The following is a 19,252-nucleotide window of genomic DNA, read 5'->3' as shown; positions in this document are numbered from 1 at the left end:
AACTCTAACTCTAACTCTAGAAAATCGGCGAGTAGACGATAACTCTAGGTTTGACGCCTGCGCAAAGCGGTCTATTTCAGAGAAAAATGGCGACATTCGACGAAGACGAAGCCGAGATGCTAGAAAATCTGAAATATTTAGATTATATAGATCGTATGGAACGAAGAAGTCGGCGGATTATTTCTCCAAGAAGAAATGACCTCGAACAATTGGACGATTACGACTTTCTATGTCGATATCGTTTGCCAAAAGAGAGCGTAAGAAACCTATTAGAACGAATTGGTTTCCTCTTCCTGTTTTAAATAATTCGGCTTTTTTTGTGCCTATTCTTTCACGGCTTTCTTTTTAAAATTCTTATAACAATCCAATAACTGGTTTTTTTAAGGGTGACACCCGGGATACCATTGAATTCCTTTGTTAGTTCTTCCCATGTGCCTCTCTTCTGTTTGGAAGAAATCGCATTTGTTTTCTTGTTTTCAATGATCGATTTATATTTTTCGACTAATTCAAGTAGAATTTCCTTCTCAAAATTAGAAAAATTACGGCGTGCACTGCTTTCCATTTCACTTTCCGCCATTTTCTACACGTGTTTCTATTCTATTCTATTCGTCTCCTCCCTGGTTCATACACGTGTTTGCTTTCAACCAATCAAAACTCTGCTTACGAAAGAAGACTTGTTTAATCTCGAACGCAGGATTGTTTTAAAATATTAACTCTAGAGTAGCGAAACTCTAGAGTTAAATTTTTATCTGAATACGAAAGAAGAGTAACTCGTAATCTGACTTCGAGTTACATCTAAACTCGAGTTCGTCAACTCTCTGTTTAACTCGTCTTGGTGAATACGGGGGTAAGACTATCTGCTTTTACATGTGCAGATACAGATAATCAACTTACGGTGGAGTTATATTCTAATGAACACATTCATTGGAATATAAGTCGAACATGATATTCAATGACACTAGTTATCATAAAGTAATATTTTAGTTGTTTATTTAACTGAATACCAGTAATTCAAAAATAGGATAAACTTGTATTCATTTATTAACTAGCTGTTATCCGCGACTTCGCATGTGCGGATGTTGCAAGCAAACCCCATTTATATTCAGTATTTCAACAACCATATTGTTATATAACACCTACCGCTGAGAATGATGAGAATTGCTGAGAATCAAACGAATTATTTTCAATTTGATTAATTTTTTGGAGCGTTTACAATCGTTCTATAATCGAACCAATACGCAATAACAAATTCGAATTTAAAACGGTTCGAACATTTGGTTAAAAATCGAAATGCTGTATATAAAAATATTTATAACAATGTCTGAAATGTTATCAATTTAATAAACCTAAGTACTCAATGAAGACTAAACGTAGTTAGAAACAAAAAATCGCATCTAAAATAGTACAGTAGAAGCCATTCTTCAGGGTAAGCCTTAATCCTCTCCCTCTCCCCCCGCGGGGGGAATTTCGAAAAATCCCTTCTTAGTGTGCGTTTTTATGACGTACCCTGTGTACAAAATTTCACCTCTAGGTTCAGCGGTTTGCTCTGGCGATGATGAATCAGTCAGTCAGTCAGGGCAAGTAATTTTATATATTCAGATAAGTGTACAGTACAAAAAGATTTACGGTGCGTTGACTTCATTGTCTAAGGATGTTACGGATACAGTACAATATGCCTCAGTGAAATTTGATCAGTGTATATGAAATAGGAATGAAATTATTAACGACATTCTCCTGGTCAGTTTCCAACTTCATCTATCACTTGTTAGTCAGCTTAAAAAAATTGTTACAGCTTTGCTGTTTTCGTTGAATGAATTCGCAGAACCATGAAAATGATGGCTGTTTAGTTAAAATGAAAACAGTCAAACTAATCTTTGTAACGTAGTTCAAAAATGTAACGTAAATCATGTCATACAAACTTATCAAATTCACTGTAGTATATTGTAAATGTAAGTAGTGTACAGTGATACCTCCATTTTCGTCGATAATCCGTCTGAAAACAATGGCGAAATCCGAAACCGACGAAAACCGAGGCAATTATCTCCATACGAATCAATGTAAATCCAATTAACACCACTCTATAAAATGTTTTTTGTATGTATTTTGGAGTGTCGTTCTAGACATTCCAAAATACATACAAAAAACATTTTATAGAGAATAAATAGTGTTTAATACTAAAAACAATACGAAATTAATATATATGGATATAAAAGCGACAGATTTCAGCAATCTTAATTTCGGTCTCGTAGTTTTCAATGATTTCCTTCTTCAACTTTGATCGTGTTCCTGACCTTCGAGGGCTACTTGCTTTGGAAACTTTCTTTGGTCCTATGGTGGAGCAAAAAGGAAAGGAAAGCAATGAAATTCTTTGGCTAGAGGCGCGGGGTAGTAATGCTCCCACAACGAGAAACAACACCACAATGATCAAGAAAATGCGTGGGTCACCCTTTGTTTTCGCAAAATTTGTAACGAGGGCACACCGACGAAATCCGCGACAAATTTTTTGTAAAAAACTCGGCAATAACCGAAGTCAACGAAAACCGAGGTATTACAGTACTACTAAATTTTATAGGCATTTACCATTAGCCTAGTCAGCTGAAACTTGTAGAGCCGAAGAATGTTGTGAAGCTTACAAACAACATTGCTTGATGATGATGAAAAGTAGAGCGCCGCTTTTCCATATCTGGCACTGAGATTATTTTACAGACTATTATAAAAATATAAGAATTTATAAGTCACTTTTTAAAATTTATTACAAAATCTCTACTATACTGTCATGAAAATACGATACAGATGATTCAAATTTTTCTGAAAGAAGTTGTGTCTACATGGCAAGAAGTAAAAATAACAAAAATAAAAAAAATGTTTTAAAGATTATTTCAAGCTTCAACAAATTTTGCTAATGATTATTAATACAGAAAATTTGATACATATTGTATTAATAAGCATTAGCAAAATTTAAAGATTATTAATTTCTGATTTCGTAGTCGGTAGTGTGTGTAAGCCAGCCCCTTGGTTATTTTATTTAGGTCGAATTATGACTTGAAATCATTTATGGTCTTCAGCTTTGGTTATACAATCTCTAAATAGTTTTCCCCTCCTTCTATCCATCCAGTATTCATTAAGAGAATTTATTTCAGCTGTGTGACGAGAGACAAGAACAATCTATCTAGGACAGACTTCCCCATTAAAAATGTGTTCCTGATTTGAATTCAAACTTGGGTCATCTGGAGTGACTGGCTAACCATAGTTCACTGGCTGTCCAGCCATCCAACCAAGCTTTAATAAAGTTTGCCTGATGGCAGTTAAGGTCCAGGAGCCAGTCTCCTAGGACTCAGGATCAAATCCGGATGACCAACCTCAGAAATTTTTCACGGGGGTGATCTGTTTCAGATATGTCTGACCTTTCCGCACCAATCGATCGGCCCATGTATTAAAGTGAATTAAAGCCTTGGTGACCAAAAGTCAAAAAATGAAAAAATATAATTTACCTGTTTTTTACGGATATGTTCTTCAAGTAGCACTGCCTCCCGTCGTCGTCGCTCAATCTCTGAGTATTGTAGGGTCATCTCCTCATCCTTTTCCCGGACATCTTTCAGATGCCTCTTCTCGTCTTCTCGTCTCGTTCTCTTATCTGTTGCCCGATAGACGGCCTGCGCACGCCTTTCCTCTCCTTCCCTACAGAGAAAAGGTTCGAAAATCCATGGTGGCAGAACTACTTTAAATACCTTTTTTAGTGAAAGAAAGTGCACTTACTGACGAATTTGTAACATTTTTTGTTGTATAAGATGCTGACGACGGGCCAGACTCCGAAGGATAATATCGGCTCTCTCCTGGATTTCCTGAAACGATTTTGCTTTACATTTCTCATTCTTGAGTTTTAGCCTTATGGACACCAGACGGCTCTTTTTCCGGGGTTATCATAGGTTCTGCAAGACTCCACGAGAAGCGAGGTGGTAAAGGATGGTGCTTGACATATGCAGAAAAGATCACCCTTGAAAAATTCCTGTGGTCGCCACTAAAACTATCTTAAGTTTCCCATAATCGCAGGCTGATGCTTTTACTGCACGGAGAAGTTGTCCTAACAAATTTTTAGATCCGAGGTGCAATTTAATTTTAGACGGGCTTCAATAAAATGCGGTTGCATCGAATTGAGCTTTTGTAAGACCGTTTTTTGGATAATGTTTGTTACAATTAGTCAATGTGCACGAGAGGCAACTTGAGGATTTCATCCGAATGATAGACAGAAGTAATGGGTTAAACCAATTGTCCTAATTTTAATGCATGTGTGTATAGGCCACCGTACTACGACGTTCTAAAAATTGAAAAGCTCTTTTTAATTAATGAAATGTTCCATTGGCGTGCTGTTTTATCCATTGGTACAGCGAAAGAAAGAAAGTTGATTTAGGGAAGTGTTCAATGGAATTAGCCAATGGCCAATTGCTATGGAGAAGAGAAGTCAAGATGTGTCTATACAAGAAAGTTGCGCGTTTTATAACAGTGATCGTTTCATTTTAAAAACTAAAATGACTCCTATATCTCGTTACTACTGGCCGTGTAACCATTGATTATAAAGCTGCTTTCAAAATGTTGAAAATTTCATTTCTACAGACACTTCTTTTGGCCACCCGGATGGCCTAAGCCAGGGATGGGCAACCTTTATCTATGTAAGGGCCGCATTTCAAAACTTTTGCACTTACGCCAGCCGCATACAAGAGAAAAGAGGGGGGAAGTCGGTAAATCACAATTATTTATTCATATATATCATAGGTATACTTAATTTAACTTCTGGAACTGATGTAAACATAATATATCGGAAATATTTGGTTAAATATTAGTCACTGCTAGTTTTAAATTAGTTTCAATGTGTCTGTTAGTCGGTTTCTTGTTTTAATTTTTACTAAATTTACTGCGGAAAAACTATTCACCTACATAATTGTAGAAAATAACGTTTGAGTTTTTGCTAATACTTCTTTAAGCTGGGAAATTGATATATTTATTCATATTTTATGCGACGCGGGCAGCAAAAAATATTACTGCGGGTCGCGGGTTGCCCATTCCTGGCCTAAGCGATAAACGCGTCAACCTGCCTCTGGGAGACCAGGAATCGAATCCGAGCGAATAAACTCGGGAATTTGTCCGGAGGTAGTCTGTCTTGGTTACCTTGGGTTAGTTAGTCTCTCACCACCCTGCCACTCTATTGAGAGCCTGGGTTAACCTACTGTAAGATAGACTTGGAGGAAAGACCCTAAAAAATTGGTCAGTTAATAGAATTTCTAGTTTTTAAAGATATTTTCGAAAATAATATAGTGTTATTTAATACATTAAAAACTAAGTTTGCGAATTTTTGAATATTAATAAGATTAAAGGGTATTTAAAAATCCTCTAATACAGGGGTGGCCAACCTTTTGCATACCATGCGCCAAATTTTTGACAGACGAGTTCAAATGCGCCATATAGGCCTAACTCGAACACTTTTTATACAGTCTTACGTTCAATGTTAGGGGTTGATAAATAGAGATAAGAATAAATCTGTTTCGCTTAGGAAAGAAAAGGGAATAACTTAATCACGCAGTTGAATTAATTACTTTATGAGTTTATTGAAGCACCAATTTACAATAGTCAACAATGATCTCCTGTACGAGAGGGTGATTGCTTCATGATGGTGCTATTGCTGCCAGAGTCTCGTTTGGTGAAGATTACTCTGAACCACAATTATTGGCACTGAGAACGAGATCAGCTTGGAATAACTTTAATCACAATAAATGTTTTCGGCCATTTACACGCCTGTAAACTGATCGGAAATAAAGATCGCAAGACTCAAAACACATGCATACATTGTAATTTACTATGTGGAGAACACTCATTTTATCTGCAAAATAGACCGTAACGAATTGTGAAACAAATGAACTTGCCAAGACAGACTATAAAAAATTTATTTTTCTATATAATATTCTTAATCGCAAAAAAGCCAAATCTGGCAATTTTGCTCAGAACTAACTGAAGAGCCACTTGTAATCGTCCAATGCGCCACGTTTGGCGCATGCGCCACGTTTTGGCCACCCCTGCTCTAATACGATGGATAACGGATTGAGATTCATTCAATATTGAGATGATTTGAACCTAGATTTGAGAGTGATGACGAAATACATTGGATTTTCTAGAAAAAGAAAGATCGTGCCTATTTCTTTTAATACGTTTTATCACAGAAGAGCAAAATAAACACCGTATATCTCTCTATTTTAACAACTTCGTTTGTTGCAAGTTAAGTGGATGCAAAAACAAAGACTAAATTCGGGTACCTAAAGTGCAATATATTTTTGTGCTTACAGCTAAAAGAAATTTTTATTCTTTTACAATTAATAACTTACGGCTAAAATGTAAGCAATAAAATGTTTGGCCTAAATAAATATTATTCATTGTGAAAAGTGTGAACAAAAATTAAAAGAAGTATAATGCAATTGTGTTTTGTGTTTTTTACTAGATATGATATCCCTGTTGCTAAAAATAAAGGAAGATTATATATTTTAAGACCCTAATATCCATTAAAATATTACGGTCCCTCGAAATAAGAATTAAGATTAGAGCTAACCACATACAGATGTATAGTTACTAGGGTCCTAAGAAGCCCAGACAATGTTCATTAATTAAATTATTGTATTTTTTAAATCGCGGGATCGAGAAGGGTTTTATAAACTTGGCTATTGGTGGGAGCAATCAAAAGGAAAAATGCTCTCACCTTTTCTTTTCGACGGCGGTCATCATCTCGAAAATCCACGGAAGGACCAGAGGTAGTCCGCTCTTCTTGGCACCTCCCCTCACCTTTTCTTTCGAGAATAGGGAATGGGACGTTTTCGGACGTCCACCGAGTGTATCGGAGATTGTCCAGACGATCCACGAGCCTTTGTCTCTCCTTCTCCTCTATGCTGTTGATCAAAAATGAGAAAACTTCGTTATTTTTTTCTGCTTTCAGCATGATCACGGCAGCCATCTTCTTCCGAATTGCGAATACCGAGAGAAAAATTTCTTCTCGATTATGGTGACGACGCATGTCTATATAAGTAGAAAGTCAGGCAGAAACAGAAAAGTGACATCTTCCTATCTAGAAATTTATGCTGTTCAGAATCCATACGGAAACCTAGATAAGAAAATAATTCAATTTTTTTCATTTCTGTGGAGATTTTCAGTTGTGTTTGGACTAGGGTTGGCCAAAGTTCAAAACCAAAAATCGGAACATTGGGTAACATTATGATAAAAGTTGATGGATACTCAGCATTAAGTAGGTAGAGGTTACTCTGGAAAATAAGTGAATAACTCAAATTAATTTGAATTATCAATTTTTACTTGTTATGATGTTACATATTTTAACTAAGTTTTTCTGGAGAAACTCGGCTGCCTCATTGTGAAACTGGCTGAATCCACGATTGATATGATTAAATAAATGTAAAGGACCTCTCAGTGCCTAGGGACAAAAAGAACAAAAAACTGGAGTTTGGGCAGATGTAATCATTAATTGATCTATTGTCAATGATTGCACGAAACCATCGATAGTTAAACACCAACCAAATGCCGAAATTCTATGGGGCTAGTTTAAGGCTACCTTAGCCCGATAGAATTTCGGCATTTGGTTGGTGTTTAGCTATATTATGTATTGGGTTTAGCGATGTTTGTATACCATCGATAGTTTTGAAATCATCGCATAGCAATCCCTTTACTTCATTGTGTTGCAGTTCTGCGACATTAATTTTTTGTTGAATATATCTATAGATAATTATTTTTTGTAATTTTATTCTGTTTAATGGAATTATCAACATTTATACATATGTGTAGTAAAACTTTTTTCTGTCAGTGGGCATTGTATTTATACATTTTTTGATTTTGATAAAGGGTGTCACGTACTTCTTGTATTGTGCTTTATTTCAGTTTGTTTCTAATTTTTATCATATATTAAAATTTAATATTCTTCATTTTAAAATAAGTTATATTGTGGAAAGGTAAGCATAAGCTATGTATTTATGTAATAATTGTCTTGTAATGATAACAAGGCTATCTAAATTTTTGTCATTTGTATGTGTTGCACATCTGCAACATCATACGTTAGGGCTATGTAAAATTTGCCTATCTTAAATTTTTCTTCAGTAATTCTGAATTTAAAAAATGAAAGAAAACTCTCAATATTGACACTACTTTAAATAATACAGTATATTAAATACTTTATCTGAAACGGAATAGATTTCTTAGATGAAGATATATTTATACACTTAGTAATCGCTTGGGAATGATTCAGATTTTATAACAGATGATGAAATAATTGAGTCAAATACGGCAGCGAATATTTTCAGCACAAACAATGGTAACTTGAATAGAGGTGGAAATATACACAATCATTGCAGTGATAGAGTGAACTGTGGTAACAGTACTGTAGTAAATGTGCAAAATTTTCCCATTGATATGTCAAGATGATGTAGAATTATAAGAATATATTCTCAGTATAGGTCTTACAGTATATTTTTTTCGAAATTGTATTTACAGTTTGGGAACCGCAAGAAGAAACAGACTACAAAACTGTAATTTACTAGCAGAGAGCCATATCAAAAATTTAGAACATAGTACCAGTTTTTAATATTTGGTATTTTTGATGGAATAGAAATTTCAAATTTAGCATGAAAGGATAACCAAAAATTATAATTTTATTATCATCTTTTTCTGGGAAATTACTAGCATCAACTATTGAACATTTTCATAAAATTTAAAGTGAAAAGTACCTATTGAGTGTCCTTTTGCTAGAAAAAAATACAATCGACATATGCAGGTGTTGATTTGATGAATAGCAACATAATAACATAACAGCATAAGCTATTATATATAAAATAACACTTTGTAATAAAAAATGGTATACAGTGTGCAAATCTTTTTATAATTTGCCAGACATTACAACGAAAAACGACCGGAAACTGTATAACAAGTGTAAACAACGCTGAATAGCAACGAATTGAACCTTAAAAGAAATTTCAGGATAATTAATTGCACAGTCGTTAATCAATTGCAATCTCTAACGTTTTCGATCTACAGTACTTAAGAGATCTTCCTCGGGATTCTTTAAATAGGAATGCGTAAATTGGAACGTTCTTAAAAATTATTTTAATTAAAACATATAAACGAGAATTTTTAAACTAATTCTGGTTTATATCCTAGAATTTCTTTTAAGGTTCAATTCGTTGCAATTTTCTAAACAACAATGGGTAACAAAGATGTTTTGCAACTATCTCAATTTCAAATTAACTTAGTATATTTCTTATGTAATGTAGTTAGCAAAAAAATGAAACGAGGAAGATTGAATTTTGATGTAAAAATATCTCGCAGCAGAAAACATAAATACACCTAAAAATATTCCCACTAAAGATGATCGGAATTATCAGACATTTCATTAGCTCATCTGGATGAAAAAATAAAGCAGATGCAAATTGCCATTATGCAGTGATTACACAAAAAGCAACGTGGGAAAAGTGTCAAATGACATTACGCTATGACAAACATAACAACTGTTTCAAGCTATTCACACACAGTAACATGCTAAGTTTTATGCTCTTCACTATATAATGTTGCATTTCTGAAACTTGTAATCTTTTTAAAAAATAATAAAGTCACATAAACTGAAATTAATATTTTGTGAATTTTATGATAAGTTTAACTGTATTGAAAAAGAAAACATTTTATAAATTTATTTTTTAAAATTCATGCAGTAAAGGGTTAATCTTTTCAAATGGGCGAAGAAAAGAATGACCAGGCTGTAAACAGTAGAATCGACATCATTTCTATAAACTCCTTTTGTCGGGCGAATTTAAACAACAATTCCTTTGCACATAAATACTCTTCTTTTGGGTTTGAGCAGAAATTTCGGAAAATATTTTTAAGTTTTCCGTTTCCACCTACCTTTTTGCTCATGCGTTCCGATTCTAATTCTCGGCTAGAAAGAAACACTCACCTCCGGATTAACGACCATCGATAAATCGACTTTCGGAGTCGATCTGCCCATTTTTTCTCCTCCTCCTGTTCACGAAACCTAGATGCCTCCTCCAAAAGCATTTGGGTTCGTTGGTTCTCGGCTTCGTCTACCAATCTGTCTAGTTTCTTTCGGATCTCCATTTGTCGTTGTCTATCGCAGAACGCTTCTCCGGCCAGGAAGGCGCTCTAATTATAAAAAGGAGCGTGTATAAATGCAGGGGACTCCTTCTTATCTTACTTTATTCTAGGCATCTGGTTTGTTTATAGTTTAGTTATGGCAACGCAACACTTGGGTGATGCCTTCCGGGACGTCTTTTTAAGGGAAACTGGCCCCTATTTAGGCGTTACAGACGTGGAGAAAACCCGGAAAACTCCACGTGGCCAACCCGTCCGAACCCATGACCGAAACTACCCAGTGTTCAGGGTACGAAGACCGCCCGGCCACTGGTAGGCCTCTAGGCATCTGGCATATGCGGGTTAATTTATTCGTTTTTCGAATTACCTGGTTGGTTTCTGTTTGTTGTAGAAATAGGAATATTGGAATAGGAGAGTGAATCTATCCTGTCACCCTCGGGGTGGAAAAGTTCGAATCGAATGGAAAGGCTCGCATCGAAATTCCCATCGGGGTTAACCATCACCGCCATAGTGTGATCCATAGTATGATCCGTCCTTAACACCAGGAACAGATGGACACTAGACACTACGACCATTACTCTCGTCGTGGCCGATTCCACCTCTCACGGTGGCTATAATCTCAATAGAAAGGCTCACATCGAAATTCCCATCGGGGTTAACCCCGATGGGAATTTCGATGCGAGCCTTTCTATATACGATGCGAGTCTTTCTATATTAGATGCGAGCCTTTCTATTGAGATTATAGCCACCGTGAGAGGTGGAATCGGTCACGACGAGAGTAATGGTCGTAGTGCCTAGTGTCCATCTGTTCCTGGTGTTAAAGACGGATCATACTATGGATCACACTATGGCGGTGATGGTTTTATCCAAGTTGTACAGATACCTATCAGAGTCACAAGTAAACCGAATTTTTGATCTTGTCTATCCACAGTCTGTAATTATGAGCATGCGCACGTTCGGACATTTTCTTAGACATGCTAATACTTATTTGATACTCAGTAAATCCCTTTATCGGATGGGTTATAGAATTTCCCTTAATACGAATTTTTATGTTGTTTGGATACGCAATGACACCGCTTTATCCTATTATATTTTATACAACTAAATTGAATAAAACGGAAATGATTAAAAAGTTTGAAAATTCAAACATTGCATCAAATGACGCCGTATGATGATTTTGATTTTTAAAATATCAAATTTCAAATTAGGCTATAATCTCAAAATATATATTATATTTTACTGTTCTATTTCTATACTTTCTTACTCGTTTGTGGACATATCAGTTCCATGGTCGGCTTCCGTGATGAACATCGGCTCTAATAATTTTTCGAGATACCAAGGGTTTTGTTTGATGCATGAGTGAAATCACCGATTTAATGCAAATATGGCCCAAGTCACACATCAATAAATTGCAATCGCTAAAGTACAATTTCACAGGTTGCAGTTTATTGCTGGTTTCTTAGTTTTAATAGATGGACGGGATTAAGAATGAGACGTAGAGAAAGAACAGATCTGTGTTCTATCGGAGATCGGATTATTTGGTTAATTTATCAATGAAGTACCATATTTTTTAATCGGGAATAAGAAAAATCGAAACCGAGTATTTCGTGAGCTTTCGATAATATTCACCTTAAAACAATGTTTAGAATATTTAAAACAAGCGTAATTACGTTTAGCGATTTGACTGGATCTTTCTGGAAAAACAGCAATTTCTTGGCTTGGGACAGACGTCTTTGGCGCTCTTCCTCTCGGCACTCCGTTTCTTCCGCTTCTAACTTTATTAAATCTGTTTCTTTCCGGATAGCCTTTTCTCTTAATTTCAACAATCTGGCTCTTCTGTGGCCCTGAAACAACGACATTAATCCTATGTTAGAAGAATAGAGCAAAAAGAGCCGGATAGCCCGTCCATCGACCGCTTTTACGTAGAAAAAAAAGGATCTGTTGCCATCTGTCGTTAAAAAGCCTTTTTCATATAATTATTTATCGCTCCTTTTTTGTTTTTAAAAGAAAGCTTGCATTCCCCATCTATCATGTAGCGTCCGAAAGGGCCCGAAAACCACGCCAAAGTCTCGATTTGTTGGACGTAACGTAGATGTTTTTTTAATGACCCCGACGACTCCGGTATGTCCATCATACAAACCGCAAATTTACGCGTCCAATGTCGAAACTTGCCAATAATTTCGTTTTTATTAACAGAGACTAGTTCCTGTCAACAAATCTTTAACACTTAAAGCACTGCTAAAAGCAGCCTATTTACGGAAAAGTAACGATAACTATAATCGAAACTCTGATGACAATAAACGAAGTTTTACAAATATATTTTAACTTGTGTACTATACATGCTAATTTTGATAACGTTATATGACTGACAGCTAGGTGGCCTCAGTAATCAACATATCAGTTTACCAGTCTGGGGACCCAAGATCGAATACGGTCTGGAAGGAACAATCCCAAGAATTTTTCAGGAGCGGTCTGTCCCGAATATGTCGGTTCTCGTACGTCACTACCCGTCCGTCCTCATTGTGGCCTGGCAGAACTCATAATGAAAATGGGAAAATGCCCTATTAGTGCCCGCAGATAGAGAGACAAAAATGAAAAACAAGCCATTAATGACTGATAACATAACATCTGTGATTACAATAAGCCAATGACCGGAATCTACTCTATATCTACATAAACTATAAATATATATATACCGCACTTCCTCGATTAAACCTCGGGATTGAAATAAACTCCGATTAATAAAGGTACTGTTAAAAATAACATGGGATGAAAAGCACGGAAAACATGTTGAAGTACGTTAAAGTACAGGATAATGTAGTTTAGAGTGATAAGAAACTTAAGTAAATTTTGCATCGTCAAATTGTGTAGAATCAGACAGGTTTACGGGAACATTTTTGAAATAAAATTATAAATACAGTATTAACAAATAAGTCGAGAGCTTACCAACCGAAGGACAATTACAAGAACTCGAATTTTTTAAACTCTGCCTTATGGGCACTAAGAGGAGCTTTTTAGTAAGCCCATTATGTGTTCGGCCAAGCTCATAATGAGGTGGCCAGGTGATGAAGGACGGGGCCCGACATACCCGAATGGTCCATCCCTCGGAAAATTCCTAGAGTTTTTCGACCCGTCTGGATTCGATCACTAATTGTCATAGTACTGTACATACGGGTACATAACCAATTGGATTAATTGAACCGTTTTAATCGACCCTTTGGGGACCCTGATATAAAGATTTGATACCGAAAGTTTTCTAACTTCTAATAATCTTACCCTGAACGGTGGAGTTTTTAAAATGAAACGCTTTCAGTCTATTTCAGACCATAATAAATCAGTATAACTATTCTAAAATCAATGCTAAAAAGTAACGTACTTAAAAAGTCATTTAAAAAATTTATCGTCAGTTTTCATATATTTAGAATAATTATATATCCTGAACGTTTGATTTTAAAAAACCGCCGTTGTTTAGGGTGCGATTATTCCTTTAGTTGTAGCTGTAACCCATAAATATAGCCAATGAATGGTTTTGATAGTTTCGAAAATAGTTAAGGTATTTCTTTCAATTTTTACCCGTTTTTCTTCTACTGCAAGATAGTAAACACTGTCTAAAAAAGTTTTAAAAATAAATCCCCAGGCTTAAATAGAGGAACTACGGTGTATATAACATACATATTGGTTCTAAAAAATTTATTGTGCGTTGATTTGTGTTTAATTTCATATTTTTGAGCTAATTCGTGAAACTCATAAAGGCTTTTGAAGAACCTTAAGGTTCTGCGAGAACAGTTCGGGAACCGCTGCACTAGCGATCCATAAACTTTGTGTTAAATCGTTGCTGAGGATGTTATTGCCGGAATTGGGATTCCTATGTGAAATCTTTTAGTAATCGAAATTTTGATATTCAAGCAGAGGCGGACAACTTTACTTCTGGCAGTGGTTAGAAATTTAATGCAGGTCTCTTCATCCCAATACCATCCTCCCCTTAAAAAACGAGACAGCCTACATCCTCTAAAAAATGTTTTAGTCCTTGACTGATAATTGTCTTGGTTACGTACCAAGCAAAACGCTAGACACGTTTGCGCCCTGTTGGCTTCAGGCCCTGGTTTGACTCAACCAATTTGTGCCATTGTAGTTCTGCACTGTATCCAAGACAACGTGACGCTCGTGTATTGTACACAATGTAATATCATACGTAAACATATTAGATGTTAGTCTTTTACGCCATTACATGAGGTGGTGAACAAATTGTGTCGTGTAAGTTTTCTTTTGCCGTTGGATCCCGAAACATCTGCATTACCAAAAGAAGTTAAAACTATTCTCCCCGGGAATGTTAATTTCTTACGATATTACGATATAAAAAATATTGGAACCACTGTCTGATTATAAGACAGTTTCCTATCGACGTGTTGCTGGTAAACAAATAAGTTGTCGTTTCTGTTTGTTCGTTGTTTTTCTGTTCCTCATAAATATGAGGAACCAATTTCTTCGTTTACGAAACGTCGAGTTGCAATTATAATTAAAACTATTTGTAAACCTGTATCTTACTGGGTCAGGGATAATCTCTTTAAAGCTCATACATGAAAGTCAATGACAAACCCTGCCCAAGATATTGTGGTGTGAACTGTATCTTCTAGAAATGAAAATGATGAAATATTTTTTGGCAGTCTTTTGGATATAATGATCCGCAAAACTGCTTCAATTTATTCAACATTTGCATTTAGAAGTATTTTTGTAAATACAGTGATACCTCGACTTACGTTACCCCGACTTACGCGAACCCGGAGTTACGCGATTTTCAAATCTCGTCGATTCGTCTTTTGTTTGAGCACCACGCAACTCTTGATTACTCATTCCCTCCACATTATTGTTTAACTTACATGTTCGGACGTGTCGCGCGGAATCGACACATAGCTACAATTTATTTTGTGTTATTTATTTCTGTGTTTGTTATATCTACGGAGACTCGAGAGACTCTATGTGCTGATTTCTTGTAACAATGAACGATTCAAAAGACGAGATAAGATTAACGAGAACATTTATTAGCTTACATACATCCGACTTGGATTTTACACACATTGAAAAATTATACCTCGACTTACGCGAATTCGACTTACGCGGTTATCGCTCGGTCCCACCTATCGCCTAAGTTCGGGGTATTACTGTACTTCGCGACTTATTGTTGGGTCGCACCAATTTAATATTTCAGGATAAGACAATGATTAAGAGAATTATTGTCTGCTGCTATATTAAGTTACTTTACCCTAATGAATTTACGAACATCGGAACAAACACGGACTAATTATTATTTAATATAATAAGCAGTTTAAAATTCGTTACATGTTTTATGTTATGCTCGGAATATTTCACCACAAAATAAGACTGATTTTAGGAATCAATTCCAAGCGTCTATAATTTAAAGCCAACCTTGAAGTTCCGTTGCCCCATTGTGCCCCCGTTCTTTACTTAATAATATTAATAAAAGTAAATAAAAAATTTAAGAAATTACTCACAGCTGGAGTATTGCCCCAATGTTCCCAAAGACTCTTCGAATATTCGTATCTAGTTTTCTGCTTTTCCTTCCACATTTTTGCTTCGGTTTCAATTGTCGCCACTGCTCTCTCCGTTATTCCTTTCCATCTGTTGCCGCCCAACACCAGGCATGGCGAATGAATGGCGTGGCCCGCGTTCTTTGTGGTCATCTATGAAATAAGTGCTTGAATTTTAGTTCAATATCTCTCTTCTGACCGATTTTCTCGTAAAACGCCAGACTGTTGAAACGTTTCTATTCCATAAGTTTGTAAAGGAATTCTGCAAACTTAAGAAAACATTTAAACCTCTTCCTCTTAACGATTGAATCGCTCCAAGGCCAAATGAACGTGGCGGCAAAGACATCAGCTTGCTACTCTGGAAGACCGAGAATTGAATCCAGGACAGAAACTATGGAAAGAGTCTTATTGATATTTTTCCTGAAACTGGTCTTTAAAGAAAACTGCCCATCCCTCATATGTTGCTTGTTGCATCTAGCATATCGCATTCGATCATTAAGTAAACGAAATCAACACCTAGATTTAATTTAGAAAAATTATCTTATTTTCCTACTTTAATAATATTTACTCTGAATTCTCATCTTTTAAGTTATTTGATTTTATTTTAAACTAGCTGCAAGGACCCGCTTCGCTGGGTTTTTTAAAAAAGTAACGATAGTGAAGATTAAGATAATTACATTATAGCCAATCTTACCCATTTTCACAGAATGCAAGAATTAGGTCCCCCGTTTCTGATTAGAGATCTGGTCCCGATTCTATTTCTGAACGTCTCCTGTTCACGTCAAGTGAAACGAAGTATTTTCAACGTTTCTGGGACGTTTACAATCATTCTATAATCGAACCAATATTCGAATTTTATGTTCGAATTTAATTCGAACATAAAATTCTATAAAGTTCTATAATCGAACCAATATTCGAATTTTATGTTCGAATTTAATTCGAACAAATTCGAACAAAACATTCGAAATAGAAAGCCACTTTCAACCACTTTCAGCCTTATATCTCCCGCACCCTTATAGCTATCGAGACACAACCACCTCTATGCACGAATGCAGACTTGGGGCTACCACCACATACAAACACCATTCACGTGCGATGTGTAGTTTGGCGGAAAAGTGAAATATACGGACATACATGTCCATTCATATATATATATAGTAGAACCTCGATTATCCGGACTAATACTCGATTTTTCATTATCCGGAAGGTAATCCGGATAATCGAAACAAATACTTTAATTTGTCTTTTAATGATAATACAACATGTTTTCTTTTCGATGACATATCGGTGATATTAAAAGTAAATACTGTATTTAAATCGTGATCAAATTTTCAAGAAACAAATGTTTATATTGAATTTGAACTACTACTGACCAGCACTAACAGACTACCTATTGTTTAAAAGGCCCTCTGGTGGCGCAAGAAGACGGATTTTATAAAATAAAAAGCAGTTGAAACTGCATTTTTATGAATAAAAATTTGACAAACTACTGTATTTGTCGTTTTATGACGAGTAAAATTTTTTCGTCACGTTCGCGGCTTTTAAGTAATGCATAAACCTTCGAGGCGCGAGGCAGAGGTGGTGGCCCACGTCGTCCATGCCTTATGCAACCCTTGGTCATAGAAATGATGTAATTTGAATATAAATTATTTATATATTTGAATATAAATTATTTATAAATACGTATGTCAAGTTATATTTTTATTACGACGTAAAATATATTTAAGAGTTTATGACTACTGTGCTGGGTGAGACGTTGTTGAAACAAAAAAAGTTATGCATTCCATCACGTACATAAACAGTGTCGTAATTCGCCAAGTGCAAATCAGCAAATTCGTAAAATTTTTGTTTATTTTGAACAATCCGAATAATCGAAAATCCGGATAATCGAGGTTCTAATGTATTCAGTTCTATATGCTTTCGGGAGATGATTCAAATAGCAGGTGACGGCAGATACCAGTTTGCTAGACTACAATTTATTTCCCACCCATTTCTTGGTTTAAAATCTTCCGTAAATAGAACTTTGTTAGAACTTTCTGACTTACTTTGACAATCAATTTCCGAACGGCCATCCAAATGAAGGCGAAAGATTTAAAAGAATATATTAAAAACTAGCTGTTACCCGCAACTTCGCCCGTGGAGGTTTTGCAAGCAAACCCCATTTATATTCAGTATTTCAACATCCATAGTAATTGTTATATAACACCTACCGCTGAGAATGATGAGAATTGCCGAGAATCAAACGAACTACTGTATTTTCAATTTGATCAATTTTCTGGAACGTTTACAATCGTTCTATAATCGAATCAATATGCAATAACAAATTCGAATTTAAAATGGTTCGAACATTTTTAAAATCGAAATAGATAAAAATATTTATAACAATGTCTGAAATGTTATCAATTTAATACACCTAAGTACTCAATGAAGACTAAACGTAGTTGAAAACAAAAAATCGCATCTAAAATAGTACAGTAAAAGCCGTTCTTCCGGTTAATCCTTAATTCTCTCCCTCTCCTCCCGCGGGGGAATTTCGAAAAATCCCTTCTTGGTATGCGTTTCCATGACGTACCCTAACTGTGTACCAAATTTCACCTCTGTAGGTTAAGCGGTTTGCTCTGGGCAATGATGAATCAGTGACTCAGTCAGTCAGTCAGTAAGTGACTCAGTCAGTCAGGACAAGTAACTTTATGTATTTAAATGAATGCTTAGCGCAATAAAAACTTGTGATAAAGGTAATTTTGAGTGAAAATGGAGGATGCGTCGACTCTCCTATTTAGAAACCTTAAAACTCTGCCAATTCGAGTCAATCTGATCTAATTCTCCGTCGCGGTAAAATTCGCGAGTGGAGACTTAACGAATCACATCTCTTTGGGTCTATAATTTTCGTATTTTAATGTAGATGTTAATAATATGACAAAATGGCAAGTGCTGAAATCCTATTTCGAAGGTCATGGCGATGCACTAAAAGACTTCTGGGAAAAATTTACGAAACCGAAACCGTGCCCATGGGAATTACTGGACAAATTTTTTAAGCTGTGATTATCTGGGATGGTTTTCATTGCTTCCATTTCTTTGGAATAAGGTGGGATTTATCCATAGGGAATGGGAGCAATTGATCGTTCAATTCAGTTCCGAACAAAAATCGAAGAAGCTTCCGTTTTGAAAGTTAAAAGAAACGTTCAAAATTAACCTCTCTATTGTAAGTTAATTTTAGATTTAAAAAAAAATGCTACCTAAAAGAATAGACTCCAATTCGAAGAAATACAAATTTAAAACTTTCAGAAAACGAAGTAGGTAATAATCTTCTCCCACTTTGTTTATTTCTATTGTTTTTCCAATAAACGCTTGATAATTTAGTAAGAGTCGCTCTAAGTTATTTTAATCCTTGCGTTTGGTGTCAGTTCATCCTCCAAAGGAAATCGAAATATTCTCATCTTTTTCATTCTGGCGATGCACCAACGGACTTCGATAGAAAGAGGACCAGAAAAAATATGGAAAGGGAAAGCTAATTTTTTGTTTCAACGGGAAGAAATGTGGAAATCGGCATTAATTAAAATTCTCAA

The 19,252-nt window shown here is 35.6% G+C and overlaps 1 protein-coding gene across 1 annotated transcript in view; it reads right to left on the bottom strand.

Annotated features, from left to right (window-relative positions):
• The window catches only part of LOC111613259 (trichohyalin-like), a 23,010-nt gene extending 5,096 nt beyond the window's left edge, over nucleotides 1–17,914 (bottom strand). Inside the window, exons 1-7 of the mRNA XM_023354605.1 lie at nucleotides 17,897–17,914; nucleotides 15,651–15,839; nucleotides 11,811–11,984; nucleotides 9,986–10,191; nucleotides 6,740–6,926; nucleotides 3,757–3,842; nucleotides 3,492–3,678 (exon numbers count right to left, since the gene is read on the bottom strand). Coding sequence (XP_023210373.1) covers nucleotides 3,492–3,678; nucleotides 3,757–3,842; nucleotides 6,740–6,926; nucleotides 9,986–10,191; nucleotides 11,811–11,984; nucleotides 15,651–15,839 — 1,029 coding nt within the window. The 5' untranslated portion in view covers nucleotides 17,897–17,914. The remainder of the gene's footprint in view (nucleotides 1–3,491; nucleotides 3,679–3,756; nucleotides 3,843–6,739; nucleotides 6,927–9,985; nucleotides 10,192–11,810; nucleotides 11,985–15,650; nucleotides 15,840–17,896) is intronic.
• Between the last annotated feature and the right edge of the window lie 1,338 nt (nucleotides 17,915–19,252).

The sequence above is a fragment of the Centruroides sculpturatus genome, unplaced genomic scaffold (genome assembly GCF_000671375.1).
Source record: "Centruroides sculpturatus isolate CEXI.00-Female unplaced genomic scaffold, Cexi_2.0 scaffold1800, whole genome shotgun sequence".
Classification (NCBI taxonomy): domain Eukaryota; kingdom Metazoa; phylum Arthropoda; class Arachnida; order Scorpiones; family Buthidae; genus Centruroides; species Centruroides sculpturatus.
The sequence above is the reverse complement of the archived record's forward strand: the minus strand, read 5'-3'. Positions and strand labels throughout refer to the sequence as shown.